Source organism: Triturus cristatus, chromosome 7 (genome assembly GCF_964204655.1).
Source record: "Triturus cristatus chromosome 7, aTriCri1.1, whole genome shotgun sequence".
NCBI classification, from domain to species: Eukaryota; Metazoa; Chordata; class Amphibia; order Caudata; family Salamandridae; genus Triturus; species Triturus cristatus.
In genome coordinates, this window is record NC_140590.1 from 419,213,807 (window position 1) to 419,238,644 (window position 24,838).

Below are 24,838 nucleotides of genomic sequence, written 5' to 3' on the forward strand. Positions count from 1 at the left end.
GCCACAGCTGAAATTTCTTCTACAAGAAGGGCTGTTTCTTCCAAGGGTCCTGAAACTCTCCGAGTATGGGAGGTATGTATCCAGTTCGGTAAGCCTCCACACTTCACTGCCGTATTCATCACCATAATCACCTGGTAAGGACCTCTCCAACAGGCATCGGGCAACTTTTCCTCATGTGTTTACGAACGCGCACCTAATCACCTTGACGCAGGTCATAGCAGAGGTCCCTCGAGGTCAGGGTAGTTGCAGCTTCCACCTGGTGAGACACAGAACGGACCACATCAGCCAGTCCTTTGCAATAGTCAAGGGTCATATCATCTGTGATGTTTATCAAGGTCGTCGATGGCACTGCTGGTAACCGCATAGCCCTCCCCATCAGAATCTCATAGGGCAGGAGACCTGTCCTCCTATCAGCTGTACTGCGAACACTCATCAACACCAGTGGCAATGCATCCGGCCATTTCAAAGACGTAGACAAACACACTTTTGCCATTCTCATTTTCAAAGTCCCATTAATCTGTTCCACGATACCAGAAGCCTCTGGTCGATAGCTACAATGCAGCCTCTGGTCAACATTCAAAGTAGCACAAAATAATTTCATGATTTCACTCTGGAAATGTGTTCCTCTATCCGACTCCAATGAAGTTGGAAATCCGAACCGCGGTATCAGCTCCCTAAGCAACAACTTTGCTACTGTAAGGCTATCACACCTTCTCGTTGGATAGGCTTCCACCCATCGTGAGAAAACATACACCACAACCAGAACATACCTCAAGCCATTGCATCTAGGCATCTCAATAAAATCGGGCTGTATTCTGTTGAAAGGCCCTCCAGACCTCCCAATATGACTCAAAGCAACAACATTCTTCTTTCCAGCATTCATCTGCTGACACGTGACACACCTATGACACACTGCTTCAGCAGATGCACGGAACCGTGGATTATACCACGTCTGTTCACTCGCACCATAGCATCCCTTCCAAGGTGCACTGCTCCATGAATCTGTCTTGCCATAGGACTCAATAAATCATCTGGCAACACTGCTCAACCATCATTTGAAACCCAAATCCCTTCAACTCCTATCTCACATCCTGCTCTGATCCACACAGCTTTTTCCTCTTCTGAAACCTCTCCCGGCAGATGCTTGAGCTCATCCCAGGTGTCTGCCATGGCTAACATCATGCTGAGCTCGGTTCTCTCTGGGCTCTATCCTGTATAATCTCCAGTGAATATATGCACCCTTGTTCAGCACAAAAACGTGCTACTTCCTCGGCATACCTGTTTCCCAGAGAGACAAAGTCATTTCCCCTCCAATCGGATGTACATTTTACCACAGCAATTTCTTGTGGACGTTGTAAAGCTTCTAACAATTGTCTTACATATTCCCCATTCCCTATTGGAGATCTTGATGACATTAGGAAACCACTCTGTGACCATAGCTGTCCGAAATCATGAATCACCGAACCACTGACTATCGGTGTAAATAGTGATTCGGATTTGATCAGTAGCTAAACAGGCACGAGTCAGAGCAATGATTTCTGCTACCTGTGTGGAGTATACTCCCTGTAAACAAGCAACTTCCACAACTCCAGAAATGGTACACACAGCAAATGCTATGATCCACATTTTCTCTTAAGCATGAACCATCTACGAAAAAGATTTCATTGGACTCGGGTAGAGGTTCATCCACAATGTCAGGCCTCGGTTTGGTGCAGAATTCAGTCACATCAAGACAGTCATGGTCCTCCCAATCTTCATCATCAATATTTGGCAAAGGCTTTAAAGTAGCTGGATTCTGAACAGAACAATGTTTCAAAGTCACATTCTCTGAGGGAAGTATAACCTGCTCACAGCGTGTGAGTCTATTGTTTGTCATATGCTGTGTCTTAGTCCTCATCATCAGGAGTGGATGACCCAAAACAATACTCTCACATCTCTCAATACTGACACCTGTTGCAGCAATGGATTTGAGACATCCGGGCAACACTGAAGCTACTGGATCTAAAGTAGCTGAGAAGTAGGCAACTGGTCTATGTACTCCTCCATGACTCTGAGTTAGGACTGACAAAGCACAACCCTCTTGTTCATAACAGAACAATGAAAAGGACTTGTTATAGTCTGCCATCCCCAGAGCTGGAGCACAACATAGGCTCTCTCTCTCAACTCCAAAAACGTGACCAAACAGTCATGATCCCATGGTACTGGATCACTCACGTCCTTGTGCGTCAGCCTCTGTAAAGGCTTTGCCTTCAAGGAAAAATTGGGAATCCATTGGCGACAGTATCCGACCATCCCCAAAAACATCCTATCCTCCTTTTGAGTGGTAGGCACAGTCATGTTCATGATTGCCTCAATTCAATCTGGTGACACCTTCCTCTTGCCTTTCTTGATTCGATGCCCCAAATACTGAACTTCGGGCAAACAGTATTGCAGCCTATTTGGTGACACCTTGTGTCCATTTTCTGCTAGATGATTCGGTAAGGCAACGGTATCGTTCCTGCAAGCATCCTCCGTCTCAGACGCGATCAAAAGATTGTCAATGTACTGCACGAGAACAGAATTCTGTGGCAGTATGAGACTCTCAAGAGTCTTTTTCAAGAGCTGATTAAAGATCGGTGGACTCTCTGTATACCCTTGAGGAATACGACACCATGTTAACACACAATTTTCCAGCTGGAAAGCAAATCAAAATTGGCTTTCCTCATGCAAAGATATCGAAATGAATGCTTGACACAAATCAATCACAGTGAACCATTCAGCTTCACATGGGATCTGAAACAGAATCACTGATGGATTTGGTACCACAGGACAACATGGAACCACAATCGTGTTAACCTTTCACAGGTCTTGCACAATCCTATACTTCCCACTCGGAGTCTGTCATCCCATAATTGGTGAGTTACATGGACTCCCCATTATCTCCTTCAGAATTCCCTGTTCGATCATAGACTCAATCACAGGTTTGATTCCTGCAATCGTCTCCGGTGACAGATTATACTGAGGTGTTCTCGGAAACTCAGCATTAGGTTTGACTTGGAGCTTAACTGGCTAAACTCTTTTGATTAGTCCTATCTCTTCTCCCGTGAAATCCCATACGTCCAAAGAGACAGAGTCCCTCAGGTCGAGTGGGAGTTCCTCAACTGTCAACATAGGAAATTCATTTAGACACAAATTCTGGTTTACCACCTTAAATGTAGCATCATCATCACTAGTCTGTAGCTCTACTCCTTGGGCGTGCAATAGATGGTGCAGTTCAATTTACACAAAAGATCACGGCCCATCAGACAGACTGGACTTGAGTCACATACCACGAATTGGTGTTGATCATGAAAGGTGTCTATTCTCACAGGTATTAGTTTGGTCAATGGATTAGTAATTTTCTTATTCACCACTCCTGCAACCTGAATCAATTGTCCCGAGAGGGGTAAGTTGGGAACTACTGCAGATCTCACAGTAGAGCTGGTAGCACCCGTATCAACCAAGAAGGTAGTTGGGTGACCATCAACATCTGCCTCTACATACGGTCCTCTCTGTTCTACCTCCAAGACTGCTCCAAGGGTACAGTCTTCCTCCCCCCTTAGGCATCGTCGTTGCAATGGGTCTGAATCGAGTTCATCAAAGGTCTCAATAAAAGGCATCTGCTGGTAAGTTCGGGTTCCTTGTAGGATTCTCTGTGGCTGGGAAACTAGCACCTGCGGACCTATTGTCCCCCCTTGTACAGACCTGGGTCTCGTCACTGTATTGATGACCTCAGACGTCTGTACCACTTCCTCCTGCTTAATCTGTTTCAGCTGGATTGGATCTATCTACACTCGTGCTTCCAATGCCTGATCTTGTGACAGTTATGACATGCCGTAGTCTTCTTTAGGGTAGCAACATCTATCCCTGTCTTAGGATCTATGGGTTTCCCCTTTCCCTGACCTGGTGTATTTTGCGTCCCTTCTTGATTATTTCCCTGTCAGTTTTGGCGTTGGAAATCTGGGGCTGGAGTTGGAACTCTCTTCCAGATGGTGCTAGGCAGTTGTGTGTTTTTATTTGTAGTTTATGTTGTAAAACATTTTACCCATGGACAATTCAGTCACTTTCTTTTTTGCAAAACAAGTACTGTCCGGAGATTCAAATTACCAAGCGTTATATAAGATGTCACTTATTCGGAGTGTCTAAACCTACACCACTACCTGGATTAAGCTTCCCGTCTCACTACCCTACCCTAAGAGAGTTATGTGCTAAATGTGACTACTTCAGTTTTAATGTAACCGACTTGTGGCCCTAGTAGACCATTAGTGAATAGCAATAACTGTTGCATTTCCCAGTACCCTCTCACTGCCCTTAGGCCCCAAGAAAAGACCTAACAGAGAGCTGGTTATTTTAAATCCAGCAGCTCAGATTCCAGTTGTGGCTACTGGTATCTATTGTTTCACTGAAATGAGCCGGTAGATGTGTTCCACGTCCTGTTGACTGGGTGCTTATCCTTTAAAACCAGTAACCCAATTAGCACCCTTGTTAGCAGTCTGAATGAGGAGGCATGGGAGCTTCGATCGCCAATACAACTACATTTAGAGGCATTTTACGTCCTACTAGTACAGCATTTAGAAATTCACAATATAACTGTTCACTATTTAAATATTAAATATATACCTCTGCCTATTTGTACTTTCTTTAACCAGAACTCTTATTGTCTTTCTCACAGGGTATGCAATTGTTAATCCAGAGACAGTGTTTCGAATTAAAAAGACGCATGATTTGTTCACCCCCTATCAACAGCCTCGCCAGCAAAGTAAACAGGCCCTGAAAATCCAAAGAGGTACATACATGCTAAGATGTTTGAAGAACTCTGAAATGCTCTATATTAGATTAAAAAAGTTATTAGCCAGTCGTATTGAATCGTCTTGATTCCTCCAGAAGTTTCTCAATGTAGACAAAAGTTTTTGTTTTGCCACATTGGTATCACTGCACATGTTTCATATGTTTGTTTTTCTAAACACTAATAGACACACACACTTTCAACTGTCTCCTTATCCCTCTTCCTCTCCTTCTTTCTCTCTCTCTCGTTCTCCAAAAAGGTAACCATGCTTAATATTTTTTAATAGGTATACTCTAGGTGGTGTTAATGCAAGCTTCTATTATGAAAAATGTGCAGGGTGATTAAAAGCTGCAAAGATGTCCTTCATATGTTTGAAAGCATTAGTAGCGCATACCCTGGTCGAAAAAATACTTCACAAAGAATAGATTGTAGAGGTTTATTAATACATACATATCTACATACATTAATGCTCCCACAATGGTATAATATGTGTAGATGATTAGATACTTGTGGCAGAAATGGAGAACTGGGCTCATATTCAATGAAAATCTCCCCTACTTGTGTAAGACCATAGATTGTACCTAAACTTAACAAGAATTTGCAATGCAATAGGTCTCGCAATTGCGAGACTTTGAGCTATTGGCGTTGTAAACTACAATACCTTTTATTTATATGTTTAAGAAAGAAACCTGCAATAATAAAAGGCATTCTCATTTACAGTACCATGGTCTGTGAAAAAATACTGGAATCAAGACCATGACCTGGGACCCTCAAGGGAAAAGAGGAAGGCCAAGAAACGCCTGGTGTCGAGGCTCAAGGCTGACTGCAAGGAGATGGGTCACACCTGGAGTAAGATTGAAAGAAAAGCCCAGGATAGAGATGCTGGAGAGTCCTGGTTGATGGCCTATATCCCACGAGGGGTAGTAGGCATGAGTAAGAAAATCATGTGCTCTTAAAATAAACTGTGTGGCATAACCCAAAATAATAGTATGAAACGAAGGCAAAAATTTGTATCACCATTTTACAGACACTTGTTGTTCCAGTCCTAAAAACTGACTACCTGTAATGGGTGCAAGTTTAAGGCTGTAGAGCAAATGGAGCACTCTGTAGGGTGTGGACATCGGTATAGAAATGCACCAAGAATAGGGCCCCTAGTGCTTTCAGGGCTGGGTCTTGGCAGCAAGTCCAGCCCCAAAAAGCACAGCTAATTTGAACCCACCAGGAAGTGCCAGAATGCACGATTCACAAGGCATTCCACTAAGCTTGCACACGTGTGCAGTTCACACAACTGCATGTGAAAGGCAGAAAACATATATGCTTTCTGCAGTACGACACGTTATACACATCAATTTTGAATACTAAGCATTTAACTAAGCATGATTCAGTGCACTTACTACTCTACAACAAGATTTGATCTTAAGCTAGATTTTGTTCTTACAATATTTCTGTCGAAGACATGATGATTTAACTTCGATTTTCAAACTTGTTTAAAGAGTACATAATTCTGGTGCAGAGAGACAATAAATGAACCCTTACATTTTCAGCTGGAAGGCCCTGCAACATGGAATTAGCTATTATGTGGTGTATCTGACAACTCTTTATGTCCTTGGGTAGCCATCTTTAATTCCCAGGGCTTCCTACATGATGCTATCCCAGATCTCATAAAGTTTGTAACCGTGTATGTAAGCAGCCATCTTTAAACCAAGGAAGTTTATACATAGACATATGACAGGTTTATATCCTTGTATGACAACAGCCATTGTTAAGTCCCAACCCTTCCTGCATGACTCTGTAACCGACCTAAAATTGGTGTATAAGCTTGCAGGAGCAAGGACATTTTTAAACAGCAGTACTTCCTGTATAATGGTGTTAGACACCTGGCAAAGGTGTGTAACCTTGTGTAATACTCCACTTAAAACTTTCTGCCTTCTGGTCCAACAGATCTGACAACAGCCTGTGTCCATGTGTCAGAGCCAAGCTGCCATTTTTTAACTCCTGAACTTCCTGCATCAGTTTCTGTGTGTGAGCCTAACCATATTTAAACCTTTTGACTGCCCATATGATGCTGTAATGTATTTGATAATGGGCAGTGTTCTTGCACGAGAGCTACTGTTTGTAACCCTATAAACTTTCTACCATAGTGCTGAAACTGTCAGGATAGATGTTGGTGTCTTCGAGTGGGCACATAACTCTTTAAATCTGGGACTTGCTGCATGCTATGTCTTAAGACTCTTAAATTTGCGTGGGCCAGTCTGGGGTATACATGCCCTTTGCGTCCTATACAACTTGATTGTGTTTTTCAAACTCACTATATACTCCTATAGCTCACTCCAATGGCCACAAATACACGGACACAAAGACGACTTCCTAACTTTCAGGAAAAACCCTTGAAAGAAAATAATACGGTGTAGACTGAGGCGGTACTGTCTGTCTTTTAACCCACTGCCTCTAGTTCATCCTTTAAATCTCGAATATGAGGAAACACCATTTATGTGGAATTTGTATAGTGTGAGTATAGCCAAAAGGTGGTAGAGCGCTGTACTGTGTCAAATCCAAAGGTCTAGTAAAGGAGTAATTGGAGCAGTAGCGGGGCTTGGAGGGCAGAACTGGACTGGTACGGCATTGCGATGTAGTACCCTTTAAAAAAGCGCATCCAGAGCTGTTCTGTAGGGTGGAGTAGGGCTAGCCGGGCTTGATGGATGCATGGAGAATATTGCAAATTCCTACAGGCCAACCTCTTGTGCTTTTGTTAAACACATTTAATTGTCAGCAACAGCTCCTTAAAAAGCACATAAAACAGGTTGATGGTGGCAGGTAGGCTGAGAAAAAAAAGGGTTAGGCAGTAAGACGAGGAGAATAGCCTGGCAGAGGTTTCAATAACATAGTGACCACTAAACACAAACACATGCACATTTACTGAATAACACAGCAGCAGTGCACATTTTCCCAAACAGCTGTGCTAAAACCCTATGGGTCGCTAGAAATTTACCATAGCTGCTTAAGCTGCATCTGCAGTTATATTACCTGGGTGTCTAACCATTTTTAATAAAATTCCTACACTCCCAAAGAATTTAGAATTATGTGGTTAGGTTTCCTTTCAACCTTTACATCGGCAGTCACACTGCAAGTGTATCCGGATAAATACAGCTGCATACTACAGGGACATTTACACACCTACATTTCCTGACTGTGGAGGTTACATCATCTAGTAATTCCATTGCCAGGGTGTGCACACATCTATGGTTATATTCCTCAGACATTCCCTTGTATTAAGACATCTGGGATGGTACTTTCAGGGCATCCACACGTCTACAGTAACAATGCTTTGATAGGCAGCCATCTAGGATTACATTCCCTTTGTAGGTTGGCGCTACATTTACATTCTCTTCATAGACAGGCGTCTCCGTACAGTCCCCCTTGAGGACAGACGTCTAAGATTACATCTCTTCGGTAGGAAGGCATCTCTGGATATCCAGTCATCCTCGGCTACCCTCCTGGAGTATCTTGGTACCTACACTGACATGAGACCCCGACCTCTTTATAAGCCTGTTGGCTGAAACCCCACTGGGTACCCTGGAGGGGACAAGGTGTCGACCACCATCTCTGTTTTTGAGACTCTGCAAATAGTGGTTCGGTGCTGTTTTGGGGGAGGTGTAAACACTTGGTAATCACTTGGAACATGTGGGGGTGGGGTGTAAAAGGCACACTCTTCAGTGGGAGAAGGCCTTGTGGCATATTAGGAAGTGGGCGTGACCGGGTCACTGGCATGAGGCCTCCACTGCGAGAGGGGAGCAGTACTCCCTTTAGGAGCGAGAGGGGCACAAATTAGTCAGTGCATCTAGGGCTTTAAGTGGTATGAAAAAACTGTGCGGTCTCTCCAAGGGACATGGTCAATATAAGTATGAGCGTGGCTTAAAAACACCTGAGTTTAACAATCTGTGCTTAGCATAGTGTGCCGCCCCACAGTCATTGTATCCAGACATATAATACAACAAGTAACATTACACCAAAACAAGCCAGGACTATTGGTTTTGTCAATGGTTATCAACTATGGCTTTGTTGTATACAGTATTGAAAATGCTTCGGTTCTGAATTGATGAGGCTGAAAAACAAACTATCACGAGTCTCCGTGAAATTACATCAAGGGCAGTGAAGGTTGGCACTTCTGCAGAGTTAAGATTTGTTTTCACCCTATGGATGAGGGCAAAAAATAAGAGCCCTCTAGGGACCCGTCTCAGCACCTGCTTTTTAGAACTGCCGGTGGGGCCCACTTAAAGCCCTGAGTACACATGAAGGCAAAGGTGTAAATTGGGACTAGTAGACTTTGGAATAATAAGCGTCTGACAACGGGAGGGGACGATATCCGGGATGGTCGAGGACATATGTTTGGATGGAAAGGCATACCCTGAAGAAGGCGGGACAGTGAAGGCATGCTATACAGCGCCCCCTACAGCCATGCAGAATGGAAGAGCCGCAACGCCTAGATGTGAATTCAGACTGTGGGAAATAAAGACACCCCCTGCTCGCCAGTGCAATAAGTAGCATTTTCAGACAGTGGTAAAACTGTCTTTTGAGCCCATCTCCCCCTCACAAGCCAGGAGTTTACAAGGGAAGTCATCACCTATAATAAGATGAAATAATTGGAAGTAGACGAGGTGTTGCATATGAAGAATGTTTTATTAATCAGAAGATAAGTATCAAGGGGGGCCCCACCAGGAGCAGCCCACTTGCTGCTCAGCCTGTCCTCAGCTGATCCTCACCCTCAGGCATTCCAACACTCCATTCTAACCACGCACCAACATTCCACTCTGGCTGAGCAGCAAGACCTACAATACTAGTCTACTACATCACCCATGTCAAGGCAAGTCCTGAGTGCCAGGATTGTCTGGGACATCCTGGGTGCAGTGTCTGCAAAATGGTAGTACCCTGCCCTCTTTCCTTCCCTGCAGCCTGTCCAATGAACACAACACATCCCCCCCAACATATACATTTGTTTATGCTTAATGAGGGCTGTACCGGGTTCGTGCACTGGTGATCATCCACTTACCATTCACGTCTGCTGCAGCTGTTCCTTCATCTCACAAGCGGGAGGGCGGCCGCACACAGGAGTGTCAGTTCAGAAGACGTGGGGGTCCCAAGCCTTTCTTAAATCTCTTTTCAAGAAGCCTCCACAAAATCCTAGTGAGCCTTTAACAGGCTCCCTTCTCCGGGCGGCAGCGTTGTCTGTTAGAGGAAGATGGGTGAAACAAGAAAGGCACACCATAGTGGTTGCCTAGTGTGCCCCGGGGGGACCCTCGGCATAGTTCTAATACATGAGCACTGTAGTCGGTCCCTGCTTGTGCCCCAGGGGCACTGTAAAGTGCACGCTACATAACCACAATGCCGAAGACATGCACATCGTTGAAAATGGAAAGGCGGGGATTGCGTGCTTGTCCCTGCTCACCTCCACGGCAATACTCTAGGGAAGTCAACTTTTTTAAAAAGCTGGGTTATTCACCAATCATTAGCCAATTGTAGGCTACGATTTTTAAATGACAAATAACAAGGGCAGGCTAAAGCATGGGAGGAGCTAGACTCCACAAAACAGATACAACAGATCATCTACAGCGCAAGCTCTGTACAGGCTCGACCTAAAAATGGCCCTGTGTAGACACAGGTATGTGATTGTGTAATGAAATTTAAGACTGTGCTGAAGACAGAGGCCCTTAGTCACAAAGGTAAATTTACATGAGTAAAGCAACTTTTTTTGTAAATCTACTGTTGCACCTAGTAGTATCTGTACACTTTTTTTTACTGTTCACCATTTCCAAGTGCAGACTTACCCGTAGGTACAGACTTGCAAGGTCTCCCACCCCGGTAAAGTGTTCTACACAAGGGTTTGAGAGTGTGAAGTTATAATTTGTAACGTTTCACCTGTAGGCGGAGACCACTGTGGCAGAAGTCTATCTATGGGGAAACTAAAGGGAATATTTTAAAAGTATTACACTTTAAAAACATGTGTAAAACATTTTAATGGAAACCATCAATCAAAAATCATTCTAAATATTTATTTTAAACATAGAACTTATCAAATAAAATGTTACACCTTAAATCTATAATAAATATATACATATAATGTTAGATATATATTTAATCAATGTATAAAAATATTCTTTTTTTATTCCACCTACTGTATATATTTTTTTAATATATATTAAAATTTAGTGAAGGTAATAAGTTTAAAAGTTAAATTCTACATTTAACGTAAGTTCAGTATTACATTTTATAGCCATATAATTACTTAATCACGCCATCAATGGTGAATACTGAAGATTTACAACTGAAGTGATTATCATGCACTGCATTTACCATAATGCATCTGGGAAAATTGTGTGCTGGTATGCCAGGCACAGTTCTTCCTCCTCCTTTTGTGATTGGCTCCTTGCTGAGTTATTGGGCTGATGAGCTCTGGGATTCATCTGTGCTTTAGGAGTGGTACTAAACATGAGAAGACTGTAAGCAGCATTGCCAGCACCCCCAAACTCTCTGCTGAAGAAGGACAACAATCCTGAAACATGTCTCTAGAAAGACACAGCCCTGGCTTCCCCAACAGAGGTGAATACTAAAGCCTTTTAACTGAAGTGTTATCATTCACAGCATTTACCACAGTGCATTTGGGAAAAATTTGTGCTGATATGTCAGGCAGTGTGCTCCCTCCTTTTGTGATATATGTTTGAAATTATTGTATCTATTTACCATTATTTCAGAGAGTGTTATCTTAAGTCTCTGGCTCCATTTTGTGTTCTATGAGAGTATGTTGCTATACCTATGAGAGACCATGTGTCATGCTGGACTTACTCCAAGACTGAGCCATGGTAAATGTACTACTGGTTTGGTACCTTTTTGGCTGTAGTAACTTTAAAAACTTTAGAAGTATAGTTTGTGAATTGCAATAAGCTTACAGTTTTGTCGGGTGTGTGCTTGTATTTGCTTGCCCCTCCCTAAACCCCTACTTACCATTCTTAAACCCCTCCCATTTAGGTGTCAGAGTTCCCCATTTTCTAGGCACTCCCCATGATCTCTCCCACATTGACCTCTAAAATGTATTCCCACATGTGTGAAGATCCCCACACATGACCGAAACCTCCACACAGAAAAGATAGAAGTGGCGATGGTCGGGGTCTCCATCTGTATGTTAGTGAATATCATTTTGTAGTATGTGAGTAGTAACATTGTAGTACTCTTCACATACTACATAACACAGTTTTCGAATAGGCCCTATTAATTATGCCCTTACTGTTCAAACAGGTCTAGGCATTTACCAGTGTGACTGTGAAAAATGACTTTCTCATTTAATTCCTTAGCCTCACTCTGACAGATCTTTTGTCATTTCCCCTTGATCTTGAACACTCGGTTGAAATATGCTTATTTCCTCAACTGTGTATATATATCTCTGAGTAATTTAAACCCTCTCTCTCACTGCGTTTGCAGGCTATACGGAAATGTTCCCTTCCATCTCTCTTTAGTTGTTTCTTACTAAGATGTAAAAATATCAAAGCCTCTTTTCAGTTGTCTTCTGAATTGTCTCTAATATACCCAGTTAAGAATGAAGCCACCCAAACTGTCTGCATGTCATGTTATAACCGAAGAGAAGACTCACCAGAGGCAACAGTGTTTGTAGAAGAGGCAGTGTGTCTCTGTTCCCCATGCTCAGAAGAGGGTGTGGCATCCTCTTGTGTGCCTCTGAAAGCTATTCTTTGGGTTTTGTAGCTCACCAGCCTTGAACAGTGGCAGGTTGTGTCCTGGAGTGTGTAAAGTAGGGTAGATGTCAAGAAAGGTGTTCTACTTTTCCCCTTGTGAAAGATGCCATTCTCCTAAACAAGATGGTTATCTACTCAATGTTTGTTGTCTAAAGTTCTGTGTCCAAGATGTCTCTCACCTTTTTTTCACTGTGATGTCATGTCCTCCCTGGACCATATATTAGGAGGCTATGTTTTTTATAGAATGCTTCTTTATTGATATTGTGAGCGACAGCATATTTGACAGCAAAGAGTACAGTCATTTATTTAAGCAATGTTACTGCAAAAATGTCTCAAGGGGTTACTATGTGTGCCTTATACATAGGTCACATACTGTGCTGCAATGTATCTGTATTCAGGTCATAGCGACAACAAAAACAATTGCGTAATTTAAATCACATCACTAAACATTATAAGAACAATTCTAAATGTGAGTAAATAATCATGTGACAGCTGGTAGTGGTGTCATGGTATGTCAGATGGGACGTGAAGGAGAGGAGGTCGATTGTACAGAATCCTCGATTAGTGTATCTTGTTATTTTGACTATGAGGGATTTAGACTCCACTACCTCCAGATATCAGTGCCAGTCTGCGGGGTGGGATGAAGTTGCAGAGGCTATGTCTTGACATGAATGTGTCTCATTCATTGCCCACTTTGAAGCCCTTTTGTTCTTTAAATTTTTTCCTATTTTTCTCCAGCTAGATTTCATTATTTGGTTTCTCTAGTTCTGATGATCTTAGGTATGGCTCGTATTCCACTCTTGTTTAAGGGAGTTTTGATGCCTGGCTTATCAACCCTTGTATCTTCCATGATCTGCACCATCAGATTAAGTGATTTGCCCATAATCACAGGATGTTGAGCATCATTGCTGAAACTGGAACCCTGTTCCCCAGATTTGAGATCGACCGCCCTAGCCGTCAGGCTACATCACTGATCGGTACTGCTTTCGCTCGATAATAATAAAAAATAATACTGATATTTGTAAAGCGCGAACAGCTACCTCACGAGGAGGTGTCCCGGCGCTATAGACCGCTGGGGAACCCGTCCTGGCTATCCCTGTGAGAGGGTCCCTTTCTGGGTATCTCCAAGGTGAAACCAGGCATCCCCAGCGTCTGTGGGGGGCCGTTGTAGAGATGAGGCAAGCTTAATGCCCAGAGTTGCCGAGTGTGTTCCTGGTTAGAGTAGGTACCGAGGCGAGAATTATCAAGTCCGTTTTGACCCTGGTCCACGACCCTGCCGCGTCGGGAATTGAACCCTGGTCCCTGGCCAATTCTCCGCTTACGGGTCTGCCGCCTCTAACCAGTGAGCCACACCTCTCGATGGACACAAAAGGTAAGTTGCTCGTCCCCTTATCCAGGGGTGGGGGCTGGTGTGATCTTCTGACTCCAAGAAGGGTACAGTGTCCTTAGCGGCATCTCATCAAATCTCAGGGACTTCATCAGGTGCTTATCATGGCGTGCAGCCTCGACTCGCTGGTCACAGCCGTTCTGCTTTGACCTGGGCGATGGCCCAATCTGTAGGCTAAAGGTGTTACCGGTAGCTCCTTCTGTCATACGGGGTAGCCACGGCACTCAAGATCCAGCTGAAGACTCCACTTATGAGATCGCCCTCACTACGGTAACCTCTCCTGGCATACGTGGTCGCTGATCTCGATAGTCACAGTTCCAGCACACCTGGCCCGAAGTCAGCTCACTTGTGACTCCTTCTAGCATACGGGGTTACCGTGGCATGGTGGTGTGGCTTGGTGCTTCCTGCCCAGGGCTCCGGATACAGCTCAGAACAATGCCACCCTTTCTTGGCATATGAGGGTCGAATAGCTGATACTGCACTCAGGCAACCGCCCAATCAGTGCACAGCTTCACAACTTGCCTATGGAATCCTTATGCAGGGCTCCACGCTGGACCCTGCCCCCTCCAGGTCTCTCCTCTCCTCTCCTACACAGGGCACAGTGGTCTTGGCAAGCAGGGAGGCAATGGTGCTCTAGGTTCCAGGACAGGCGATTGTGGTGTCCTGGGTGATCTCCCCTCACTCATTAGGAAGAAAAGCAGGCCTTTGTTCCTAGTCTTTGTCACAGGTAGATGTCTTGCTGAGTGTTCCCTCCTCACACACGCTTGGGAGATGACAACTGTTTTGGGACTAAACCTCCCCTTCTTCTAGTCCCTTTCTGGACACCAAATGTAATTTAGGGTCTGGGTCTTTGAAGTGTTATGTTGGGGTTCTGTTTCTTTTGAAGTGGGCACTTCTCTTTTTTCCTCTTCCTTAATGAAAGAGGTCTCTCACATCAGGCACAACTTTGAAGCTGATTGTCCACAACAAAATTAAAGTGAGTGACCAGAGTTTACACCTTGATGTCAGCCACAGTGATTTTTGCATCTTAGGGTTAATCCCAGACCCCCGGTCCTACTCTGTATGATTTTTTTTATCAGCCCCATCTCCCTTACCGAGATGTGTTCAGACCACTTACTTGTTTTCTATCACTGAATCAAAGCATAGTCTTGTGAGATGTAAAGGGAGACGCTTCCTTCCCTCCAGTATGTCTGCACCCAGCTCACAGGAATGCAGTAATACACAAATTCGTCTGGGGGATCCTCTCTTCCTCCTGTCCTTACCAGGAAGGCCTGGGCTTTCCTAAATAGATCCCAGGGTCCTCCATACATTGTGCCATTGCAGGCACCCTCACTCTTTGTACATTCATAGCACACTTTCTGTTCAGCACCAATACCTCTATGCATTTTACCCTCACATGTACACATGTTTTTAGTACACACACTCAATCTGCATGCACTGGTCAGCACTGAAGCTTTTCTATCTTTAACTAGGGTGTGCTCTTTCAAAATACATGCACTGCCAGCACACACACTCACTATGTGTGTGGTGCACAACTCTTCACCCTTCATGTATTGTATTTCACGCAAGCACACAAGCACCCTGCGCATGCTGTCTCTGTGCGTCCACTGCACAGCAATACATCTCTCATGTAATGTATTCCTCTAAGGCAGACTTCTTCAATCTGTGGGGCGCGGCCCCCTGGGGGGGCGCGCCATCATCTCAGAGGGGTCGCTCACTTCACCTGAAACCTCACATTTGTTTTCAAATGTTCCACGTCGACTAGAAAGTACGTTTACTTCCTGCATTTCTTCCCCATTTCAAATGGCGATTTTGGATTGGCTAACTCCTGCACAGCAGCCAATCAGCACTTAGTAACGTCATCACTGATGTTACACCAATGAAGGGGACAGCATTACAGATGACAGGAAGTGCCGCGAAACCAGGAGCATAAAGCTCCTGAAGTCTTTAACTTTTTGGGTAGTGTGGCGTTTCTTCACTCCTCCCGTTTGCTGCCTTTTATTTCCTTAGGTTGCTGTCCTGTCGAGGTTATCTTGGTCTGAGATTTGCATTTTCCTTCCTCGCCATGAAGAATTCTTCTGCTGATGCACTGGTGTTCTCCTGCTGCTGTCGGAAGATTTAAACCACCAGTTTATTTGCAGCATGTGTGAAAATATTCTTTCGATGCAAACATTCTTTCGATGTTTTCTAAGTCAGGGCAGAAGTGGGTGGGGGGGAGGAGGCTGGGGTGGGGTTGGTGAGAGGGAAATCGAAGGCACACGATGTTAGTTTTAACTGTCTTGCACTGGGGCACGACAAGCTCATACTTTTGAAATTTAAAGAAACCTCCCTGGGGGTTTCAGCAAGGCCTGTCAGGAACAGAGGCGTGCTTCTTATCTGGGAGGCTTGCAAATGTCTTCTCGGTACCCCGGTTTTGCAAGGTATTGTGAGCAGAATCTGCAATATTTTTGTGTTTCTGTACACGTTATTTTTTTCTTGATGGAATAGGATGCATCAAGTAAAATTGATATGTGGAGAGGGGAGGGAAGCTTGGAGCGAATGTCTGCCCACCCTAGTAAGGTTACCAGCAAACTCTAGCGCTCTTGTGTTAAGCAGGTTTTTTTAAATCAAATCTATTTAGGAAGGGCCTGTGGCTCTCTAGATCTCCGCCCTTCCTCGCTCTCACACACGTGCCTGCCATGGACTTTTCTTTTACAAATCAGCAATGTGTTGTCTTCCGTTGGAACAACTAATCCGGACCCGGTCTGCACTACAGCTCCCAGAATACATCATGCAGTTAATTATAGTGAGCTGAGCAGCGCTGGTCACACTGAGTCACCTGGCAGGAAATATTGAAATGTTTCTTGTTAAGGCCTAACTTTAGTAATTCGAAGTGTAATTCGATTTATTCAGCCTCAGTGTATAGTGCAGTGCACTTGCCACCCGAGTATGTTTGTGTTAAATGGCAAAAGCCTTTTTGGCAGCACGCTATCAGACAACTGCCTACAGTCCGTGGGTGCCAGTTGTAAAGTGTGTCACATTACAACACATTCAGTTACTCACTGTGCTAAGGTGACACAGGTCAGACCTCCATTGCCCCGGTGCAGGAAGAGAGTGTAAATCATGATCTACTGTTACACTGACTTAGTATGCTATGAAAATGTGCTTTTGCTGGCACAGTCACGTTGCTCAAATGGGTGCAAGTCCAGATATTCATGTTTCGCTCATCTTCACTGCTTGAGTTTGCTCGAGAGAAAGTGTCACTCACAGTCATTGAAATATCACTCACAATTACACTGAAATTATGAAAATGTCACATATAGCAATCTGAAACCTTGGCACACCTATTGAGAGCAAGGTAATTTAAAGAAAATTGCAATGTGGCATGACGTGCCCATACTTCTGTAGTGTAAAGAAACATCTCTGGTGGTTTCGGCAAGGCCCGTCAGAGCAATGGAGAAAGAAACTCCGTGTGCCCAAATAAAGACACCAAAAACGTGGAGCACGGCACCTTCTCCTGTTCAAAGAGATTTACATTTTTACATTATTACAAAAACTCTTATATCCAAATGGGAATCACCAATTCACTCTTAGGTAGCCACTTATAACATAACATAACAAGTGTATTTGTAAAGCGCACGTTCACCACTACGGGTATCTTGGCGCTGAATAACAGATGTTTATTGTTACCCAACTCAATGGTACTCATTTTGTCTACCTCAGATGGATGAAAGGCTGAGTGGACCCGCCGGGATTTGAACCTGTGACCATGAGGTCAAACACAGGCCCCTGCAGCAGATGCATTAGTCCACCTTCTGTATTACCAGACAAAAGACAAAAGAACAACACAAGAGAGCAAAGACATTTTATTTTTAGGGAGTAAAGCAAGAGTGCCTCATCCTCACGGAATCTGTAAACATAGCACAACTGCTATCAAAACTCTCTTGCCTTTTAGCTCTTCTTATTTATGTGAGATTGGGTTCTCGGCACTTGCAATGTTAAAGACTTAGGGGCATATGTATCAAACGATTTTTTAATCGCAAACGCTGCGATTCGCAAAATAACAGCGTTTGCGATTAAAAAGTCGGTAATCGGGATGTATGAGCCAAATCCCATCACAAAATGAAGGAATTGCTAATTTAACGATTTCTTAATTTTGCGTAAGCATTTAAGAAATCGCAAATTGAGATTTCTTAAATGATATGTAAAAAGCACCCAAGTTGTGCGAATTATCCTTAAGAAATCGCAAATTACCACCAACTTCCAGTTGGTGGTAATTTGCGATTTCCTTTCAAAATGCACTTTTTTGAATTTTACAAAGTGCCACGTGGCGCTCATACATGCCCTTAGGGCATGTATGTGCGCCATATGCACACCCACGCTCATTTCAGGGGTGCATCAGGGTGTCATCATGACACCCTTGCACCTTTGAAATTATTCTCAAATTGCGATTAGCAAATTGCGATTGGCTATTTGAGAATTACTTCCCATTCATTCCTATGGGTCTCCTGGCCCATAGAAATGAATGGGCAGGTATTCCTTAATTGCGATTTCGCAATTTGCTAATCGCAATTAAGGAATTTTAAGAAATCGCAAAAAGTTTGCAATTTTTTAAATACATCCCGTTTTGCAATTCTCAAATAGCGATTCTTTAAAAATCGCTATTTGAGAATCGCAAATGGTGATGTTGATACATATGCCCCTAAGTACCGTTCAAGACTTGATGTGGAGCACAACCTGAGGATGGCTGTAGCAAAAATCCATCCATAGATTGACCGTCTCTGTGGTGTTGGAGGGAGATTTCTTTAAGGGTCAAAAGGGCAGGGGGCTGAGCACAGAGCTCATGGAGCCTTCACGGAGTGATCGAGGGAGTGAGTTAGGGACAAAAGGGGCACCTTAATTTGAGCCGGGGTGTCTGGGAAAGCTCGCTCTAAAAATGAAAGAAACAGACATGTGAGCAATGGAAACTGATACTGAGAGTTTTAGCAGTTTAATTAAGAAGGTGCAACTTCAAAAGCTGCAAGACAAAGGCATAAAAATACAAAATACAGAATCCAGATAGTCACATGGATAAGATGGCATTTCTGTATTAAAACTATTGTACTGTCTGAGAGAGAGAAAGACTAAACCTCAAAGACACATTTATAAATGCATTATGAAAAACATAAGGTAAATCAAGGAAAATGTTCTCAGAATGCAAAACACACTTGATCTAAAATACTGAGAATACTCACGTACCTACCTAAAACCTAAAAGAAAGCAGCTTTGTAAAGGTAATATAAGTATGAAATGCTCAATAAGAAAATACCAATTAAGGAACAAAATAGCATAGCAAAATAGTATACATAGCATACACAGCAAATATATTGGCAAGTTGAATTGTATCTTAAAAACAAAAAACAAAAGCTTTTGGGGAGCACCCACACCCGCCTGCCATCTACTAACAGACGAGTGGGGTAGTCTAACGATGTCTCTGTGGTCTCCCTTCTTATACTCTGACGGTTAGAAGTGCCTATGGTATCGTCATCTCACGCCACGTCTACCTCGTCATTTATGGTATGGTTCTCATATTTTACCATACATGGTGAAGCTTTTTCAAGTAACTATGGTACGTGAGCTAGGTGAAAGTTCATAACTCAGGCCAGGCGCTTGTCGTAAATTGGATGGGCAAGCAGAAAAATGTGTATTGTAAAGGGATTCTGTATATACATATATAAATCTTCACGTCCTGTGTTGCCACATTCTCGCCTCAGCTTGACACATCTGCGGTGGCAACTTCCCTAAAAGTATGTACCAGCCTAGGATGCAGCCTGCTGTATGTCGAAAGAACAGGAGGATGTTGAACTTTGAGATAGTGAACTTAGCACACGAGTAGGGTAGCGGCTCTTAGTTTGGAGCAGGAGGCCTCACAGAGAGAGGAGCTGGATATGATTTGGATCAGACCTGCCTTCAGCCTGCTATACAGGAAAATGGCAGAACTATGGTCAATTTAACAAAGAGGCCTACATATTGAACAGAAGGGCCTACACAGGGGTTTCATGCTGGCTGAGTGGTAGGGATGTCCCAGGGCATTTGTTATATGGGAAAATCGATCCCTCTCTCATTCCCTCCTCTCGTTCATTTTTTAACAAAATCCTCACAGCATACCTTTCAGGTCTTTGAGGTATTTGGTAATGGTAGCAGGCTGCATTTATTGTAGTCCTATTGTTACTTTTAAAACTTCTATAAGTGCTAAGTTATTCACATTCCCTGTTTTATCCTTGTTCTCCCTTTGCTAATTATGCATTTCTCAGGAGGTGCAACTGCTACGTACTCGGTGTGTTTACTGAAGAGCATATTGTACATTAGGACACAGCCCACGTATTTAGAGACAGGTATGACATTGTAACACATGCTGTTTTCTGTGTCGGTACGCCGATGTGTGCAAACGTACCATCCTGCTCTGTCAACGGTCCCCCTGTCCCGTCTTTATCAATGGCACTTTATTCAATGTGGTACAAAAGTCATTAAAATAGCAGCAATGGGGGTCAATGCTGCTAGTCGCACCCATGATAATTTTCTCTAATTGTTCTGAAAGTCTTGAGCAAGTCTTGAGGCATTTTTCCAATCGTTCGTACGTGTGGTTAGTGTGACTAGTTGGAAGAATGTCTTATCTTCTGCTGCGTCTGTACTATGTTCAAAAAAGTCTGCTGAATAATAATGTAGAGCCTCAGAGATGATACCTGTAAACAGAAAAAGTAACCGTTGGTGCCTGTCTTCAAGTAATTTGAGAGGTTTGCAAGCACTTCTATTACTTAGGCACATTCGATATGAAGAAAACAAAGTGAAGAAAAGATAAAGATGTCTCGTTGTCACAACTTGTAGACTGAGGGGTTGGGGCGTCGATGTTTCCAGACATTCTTTAGGTGATGTATCCTTGGGGCCCGCTTACACACTCGTCCTTTCTCTTCTGTGTAGCACGTGCAACCCTTCAGGATGAGCTTGGGATACCGTTCCCACTTGGTAGTTTCCGTGGAACACATGTAGTTTCTGTGAGGCTCCTTGCCCCTTGCACAACCCATCAATTACATATGAGATGAACGCCGGTCCATTTTCAGAGCCCAAGAGCAGAGGTACTCAAAAGCGCGGTATGAACTCTTTCAGGAGGCATTTGGCAATAGTTTGTGCATTGCTGTTCTTGAATTGGCATGCCTTAGTCCATTTGCTGATCATGCACACAATAACCAACACGTACTTGTAGTTTTAGTAGGGGGTATGTTGATGAAGTCCATTTCATGTGGGGAAATGAAGTGGCCTGAGGCAGTGGAAATACAGCTTTAAGAAAGCAGTCTGATCTTCCTATCACGTGATGAACCATGAAAAAAGACGGGCCATGGGGCAAGCATTATCGTTAGTAAACATTTCTTTCCATTTGGGCCTATTCATATCCCTTTTCTGTTTGTATACATCCTCCCCTGTTCCCTTCTTCCTTTTCTTCCACCCAGCCCTTTCAATAATATACTTAGAGTCATAGTACATATCATCATCCTTTATCTTTATATCATGATATCATGTGTAGTAGAAGCAATTTGAACCATTGTGTACTCACAATCAGTTAATGCTATAATTTTTGTACATCTGCATCAATAAATTCTTTACTAATTGATACACAGTCCTTGGGGGAGGTGTGTGCAGCATATTCTACAATTGAAACTTTGGTAGTAACAGGCCTTGCAATAGTTGAGCTATTAATGGTGCACACTGCATGTGTTGTCCAGCTGAGGTAAGGAGGGAACTCCAAATGAAGACGAGAACCCAAAAATTATATTGGCATCCCTGTACAAGACTTTAAAACGAAATTCATTATCTCCAAAACCAAAAGAGGAATTAAAACATTGTACTATAGCTTGACCCAACAGCAAACACAGATGAAAATCTCTGTCACAGTTACACCTTTAGTAATCAAAACACTCATAGTTGTCAAACTGTGCCCAGGGATGTGGTATTCCCGTAGCCCCACTCTCAGGACATATTTTCTTTTGAGGTCAAGGGCAACAAGTTTTCATGCATATTTCGTCCTTGGGACAAGTAGGCCGAACCCCTACAGCACAAACCCCTTGGCTGTAAGTTTACAGTACCACACTATGGATCAGGGAAAGGCATTGTCTGCAATAAAGGTAATATTTGTGTCCATGTGTTAATGCTGTTCAAACTTGTATTTATTGTTCATTAATGCAAAGGCTTTATTATTAGGGTGAGCGCTCGAAGTAAATGTTGTAAGCTCAGACTGCACTACTGACAGTGGTTGGAGTATAAAAATGTGTATACATTTTTTTTAATTTTTAGCAATGTGAGGCTATGTATACTGCTCTCAGAATGCTCTCCAATTAGATGCAAATATTTGCAGAAGCTTGAAAGCAAGACTGATAATTATTTGCTTTCAAAATAAAAATGTTCACACAAAAAAAAATGCAAAAACATTTCGCTAAACTACTTAAATAAGGTAGGTACCTTTATAAGAAACATTGGCAAAAGCAGAAATTGTTGTGGTCTCAAAAATTACACATTGCACAGTAGTTCCTGCCACTGGATAAAACAACTGTGTGTGGATATGCTCCTTGTGAAAGAACAGAATGAAGTCACTCACAGTGAAGCTAGCCAAGAGAGGGAGGGAGAGACAACATTTTACTAAACATGAAAGGTCATTGTTAATGCCAGACCTAATTAGAGGCCAAATCATGAAATAAAGTGCACCCATGTCCTTGTATTAAGTGCAGATATACAACTGTTGTAAATTCACAATACTACAGAAGTAGGACAAGAAATAGTACTCCTAGAAGATATTTGTGAACTGTATTTAAGCATGAGCAAATATGCAGGTGTACTATATTGCTCAAGCGAAAATCTGAGCTATTGCAAGTTCACTTTTCCTTCAGCCACTATATATTTTTTTTTGTGAGCCAGAACTGTTGCTTACCATTACCTTCAGCCCCAGTATGTAGATCTGCGGAAACGTGGCAACATAAGTGAATTGTTAGTATTCAAAGCCTACTATGGAAGGAGTCCTAACATAATCAGAGAGGCTACTTCAGAGCTCTTATATATTGACATTGCTGCCATAATTTTGTCGCTGCATTACATGCCACAAAACGGACAAGTGTATTTTGTTACAGGACAAGTATATTTTTCATTAAATTCCACACCCCTTTGTGAAAATCCCTACACCTTGAAACCTATTTTCCGAATACCCTGAAGTATTACACCTATATATGAAAACACATATTAAATCTGTACACATTGTATCCTTGAAACATTATAATGTGAAGCACAGTTATTCAATGCACACTATCCTTCTGTATTGGCATATACTCATTACTTATGATCAATACATAAACATAATATAAACACAACATTACTACTTTTCCTATTACTCCTATCCTTTGTGTCCCTGGCGAATGCACTGCATTTAGAATGCATTTTAGCACATTCCACCTTACACTGTAATTTATTACTCCAATATTCTCTCCAACTCTGAAGAACATCTGCTTGTGAAGATGGCGGTGTTCCTGTTGTGGCTGATCACCTGTCCTCTTTTTCTTTGGACTCAGTGGTGATAGGGCAGGCCCTTCTCCTTCTGCCTGAATACCTTAGTAGAAAGAAACTGCAGCGGGTGTTAATTTATACAAATATATGCCTTCTTACATACGTTTAATGCCACTGTGATGTCTAGTTGATGTGACCTATACATATATTAATTGATCAGGGAGAAATATATGGTGCATTAAGTTGTTGTCAGAACATTGTAATATTTGTTAGTGAAATCAGAGTGATCCATGGGCAATAAACTATTTTTACTTTCTCTCAATTTATTACCTTTAAACAGTCCGTTCAGGCAGTGCTTAAAGTTGTTGCTGCTTTTATATCGTAATGGACACATGGTCTAGCTGTCATCCAAATGTGTGGGAAAATGTGGTAGGCCTGAGTCTGTGGTATGATAAGTTTTCCTATTTGTATTTTATTTCTAACCAGACAAGAGGTGATGAAAACAATAACATTGAGCCTATGTAAGCAAACATCCCGAAGACAGGAAATCCAATACACTTCTTGGAGACGCAGGGAAGACTCTAATAATAATAATGTTGCAAAACCTCTAATCATTTATTAACTAAGAAAGCGAAGAAGAACCCAAACAGAAGATAGAAACTTTTAAGAGAGATAAAAACTTGTAGTGGTCGAACTGCAAAATATAGGCAATCACCTCTAAAATTTGCACCTCTACTTTTAAAAGGCCTCTTTAAATCCACACCTATTATTCTGGCAATACTGCGATAGTGAGCATTGCTTACTCCATGCATACCGTCCCTTAATATTGAGATCTACTTTATATCTGCACGTATTATTTATTCTTTTGTATTTTCCTAGTACTGGGGCTTGTGGTGGCTACCTGTGGTAATCTTATTCCTACGAATCTCTGGTTGTTTCATATTTTGAGGGCTGCACACAGCTGTGCATATCCAAAAACGTATTCCTTACCTCCTCTCACCCATCTGCACATAAACACATACATATTCCTTCACTAAACTGCAGAACGTGAAACCTGAAACACTGTATTCAATCTTGGCTTCCCCCGTTACCAAATTGTGTGATTCTAGGCAACTATTTCTCTTTGTTCACTTCCATAGACACAAATATATTTCTACACATACATTTTCTTTCTTCTAAATCCTATGTTCGCTGCCAACCACAGGAAGCCCATTTCCTGCCTGGCTCAACGCCCAGAATCTGTGGTCGGCCAGGAATGCTACTTCTGAAGGCAGCCTCAAAAATCTGTTAACCCTTCAACACCATGTAATATCCAGACACGTGGTTGTCTTTAATTGTACGTAAAATATAACTTATTTTAAAATAATATGGCTCTTTTTTTTTGTAAAGCGCACATTTACTCAGAAT

General features: G+C 42.7%; 1 protein-coding gene across 3 annotated transcripts in view; it reads left to right on the forward strand.

Moving 5' to 3' along the window:
• Window positions 1-24,838, forward strand: part of LOC146809841 (uncharacterized) — a 219,376-nt gene that overhangs the window by 15,333 nt on the left and 179,205 nt on the right. For 2 of the 3 annotated variants that reach the window (XM_085616714.1, XM_085616712.1), the window contains exons 3-4: window positions 4,691-4,804; window positions 5,525-5,737. In XM_085616714.1, coding sequence (XP_085472840.1) covers window positions 4,691-4,804; window positions 5,525-5,737 — 327 coding nt within the window. The remainder of the gene's footprint in view (window positions 1-4,690; window positions 4,805-5,524; window positions 5,738-24,838) is intronic. The other variant, XM_085616713.1, reaches the window with a different exon arrangement.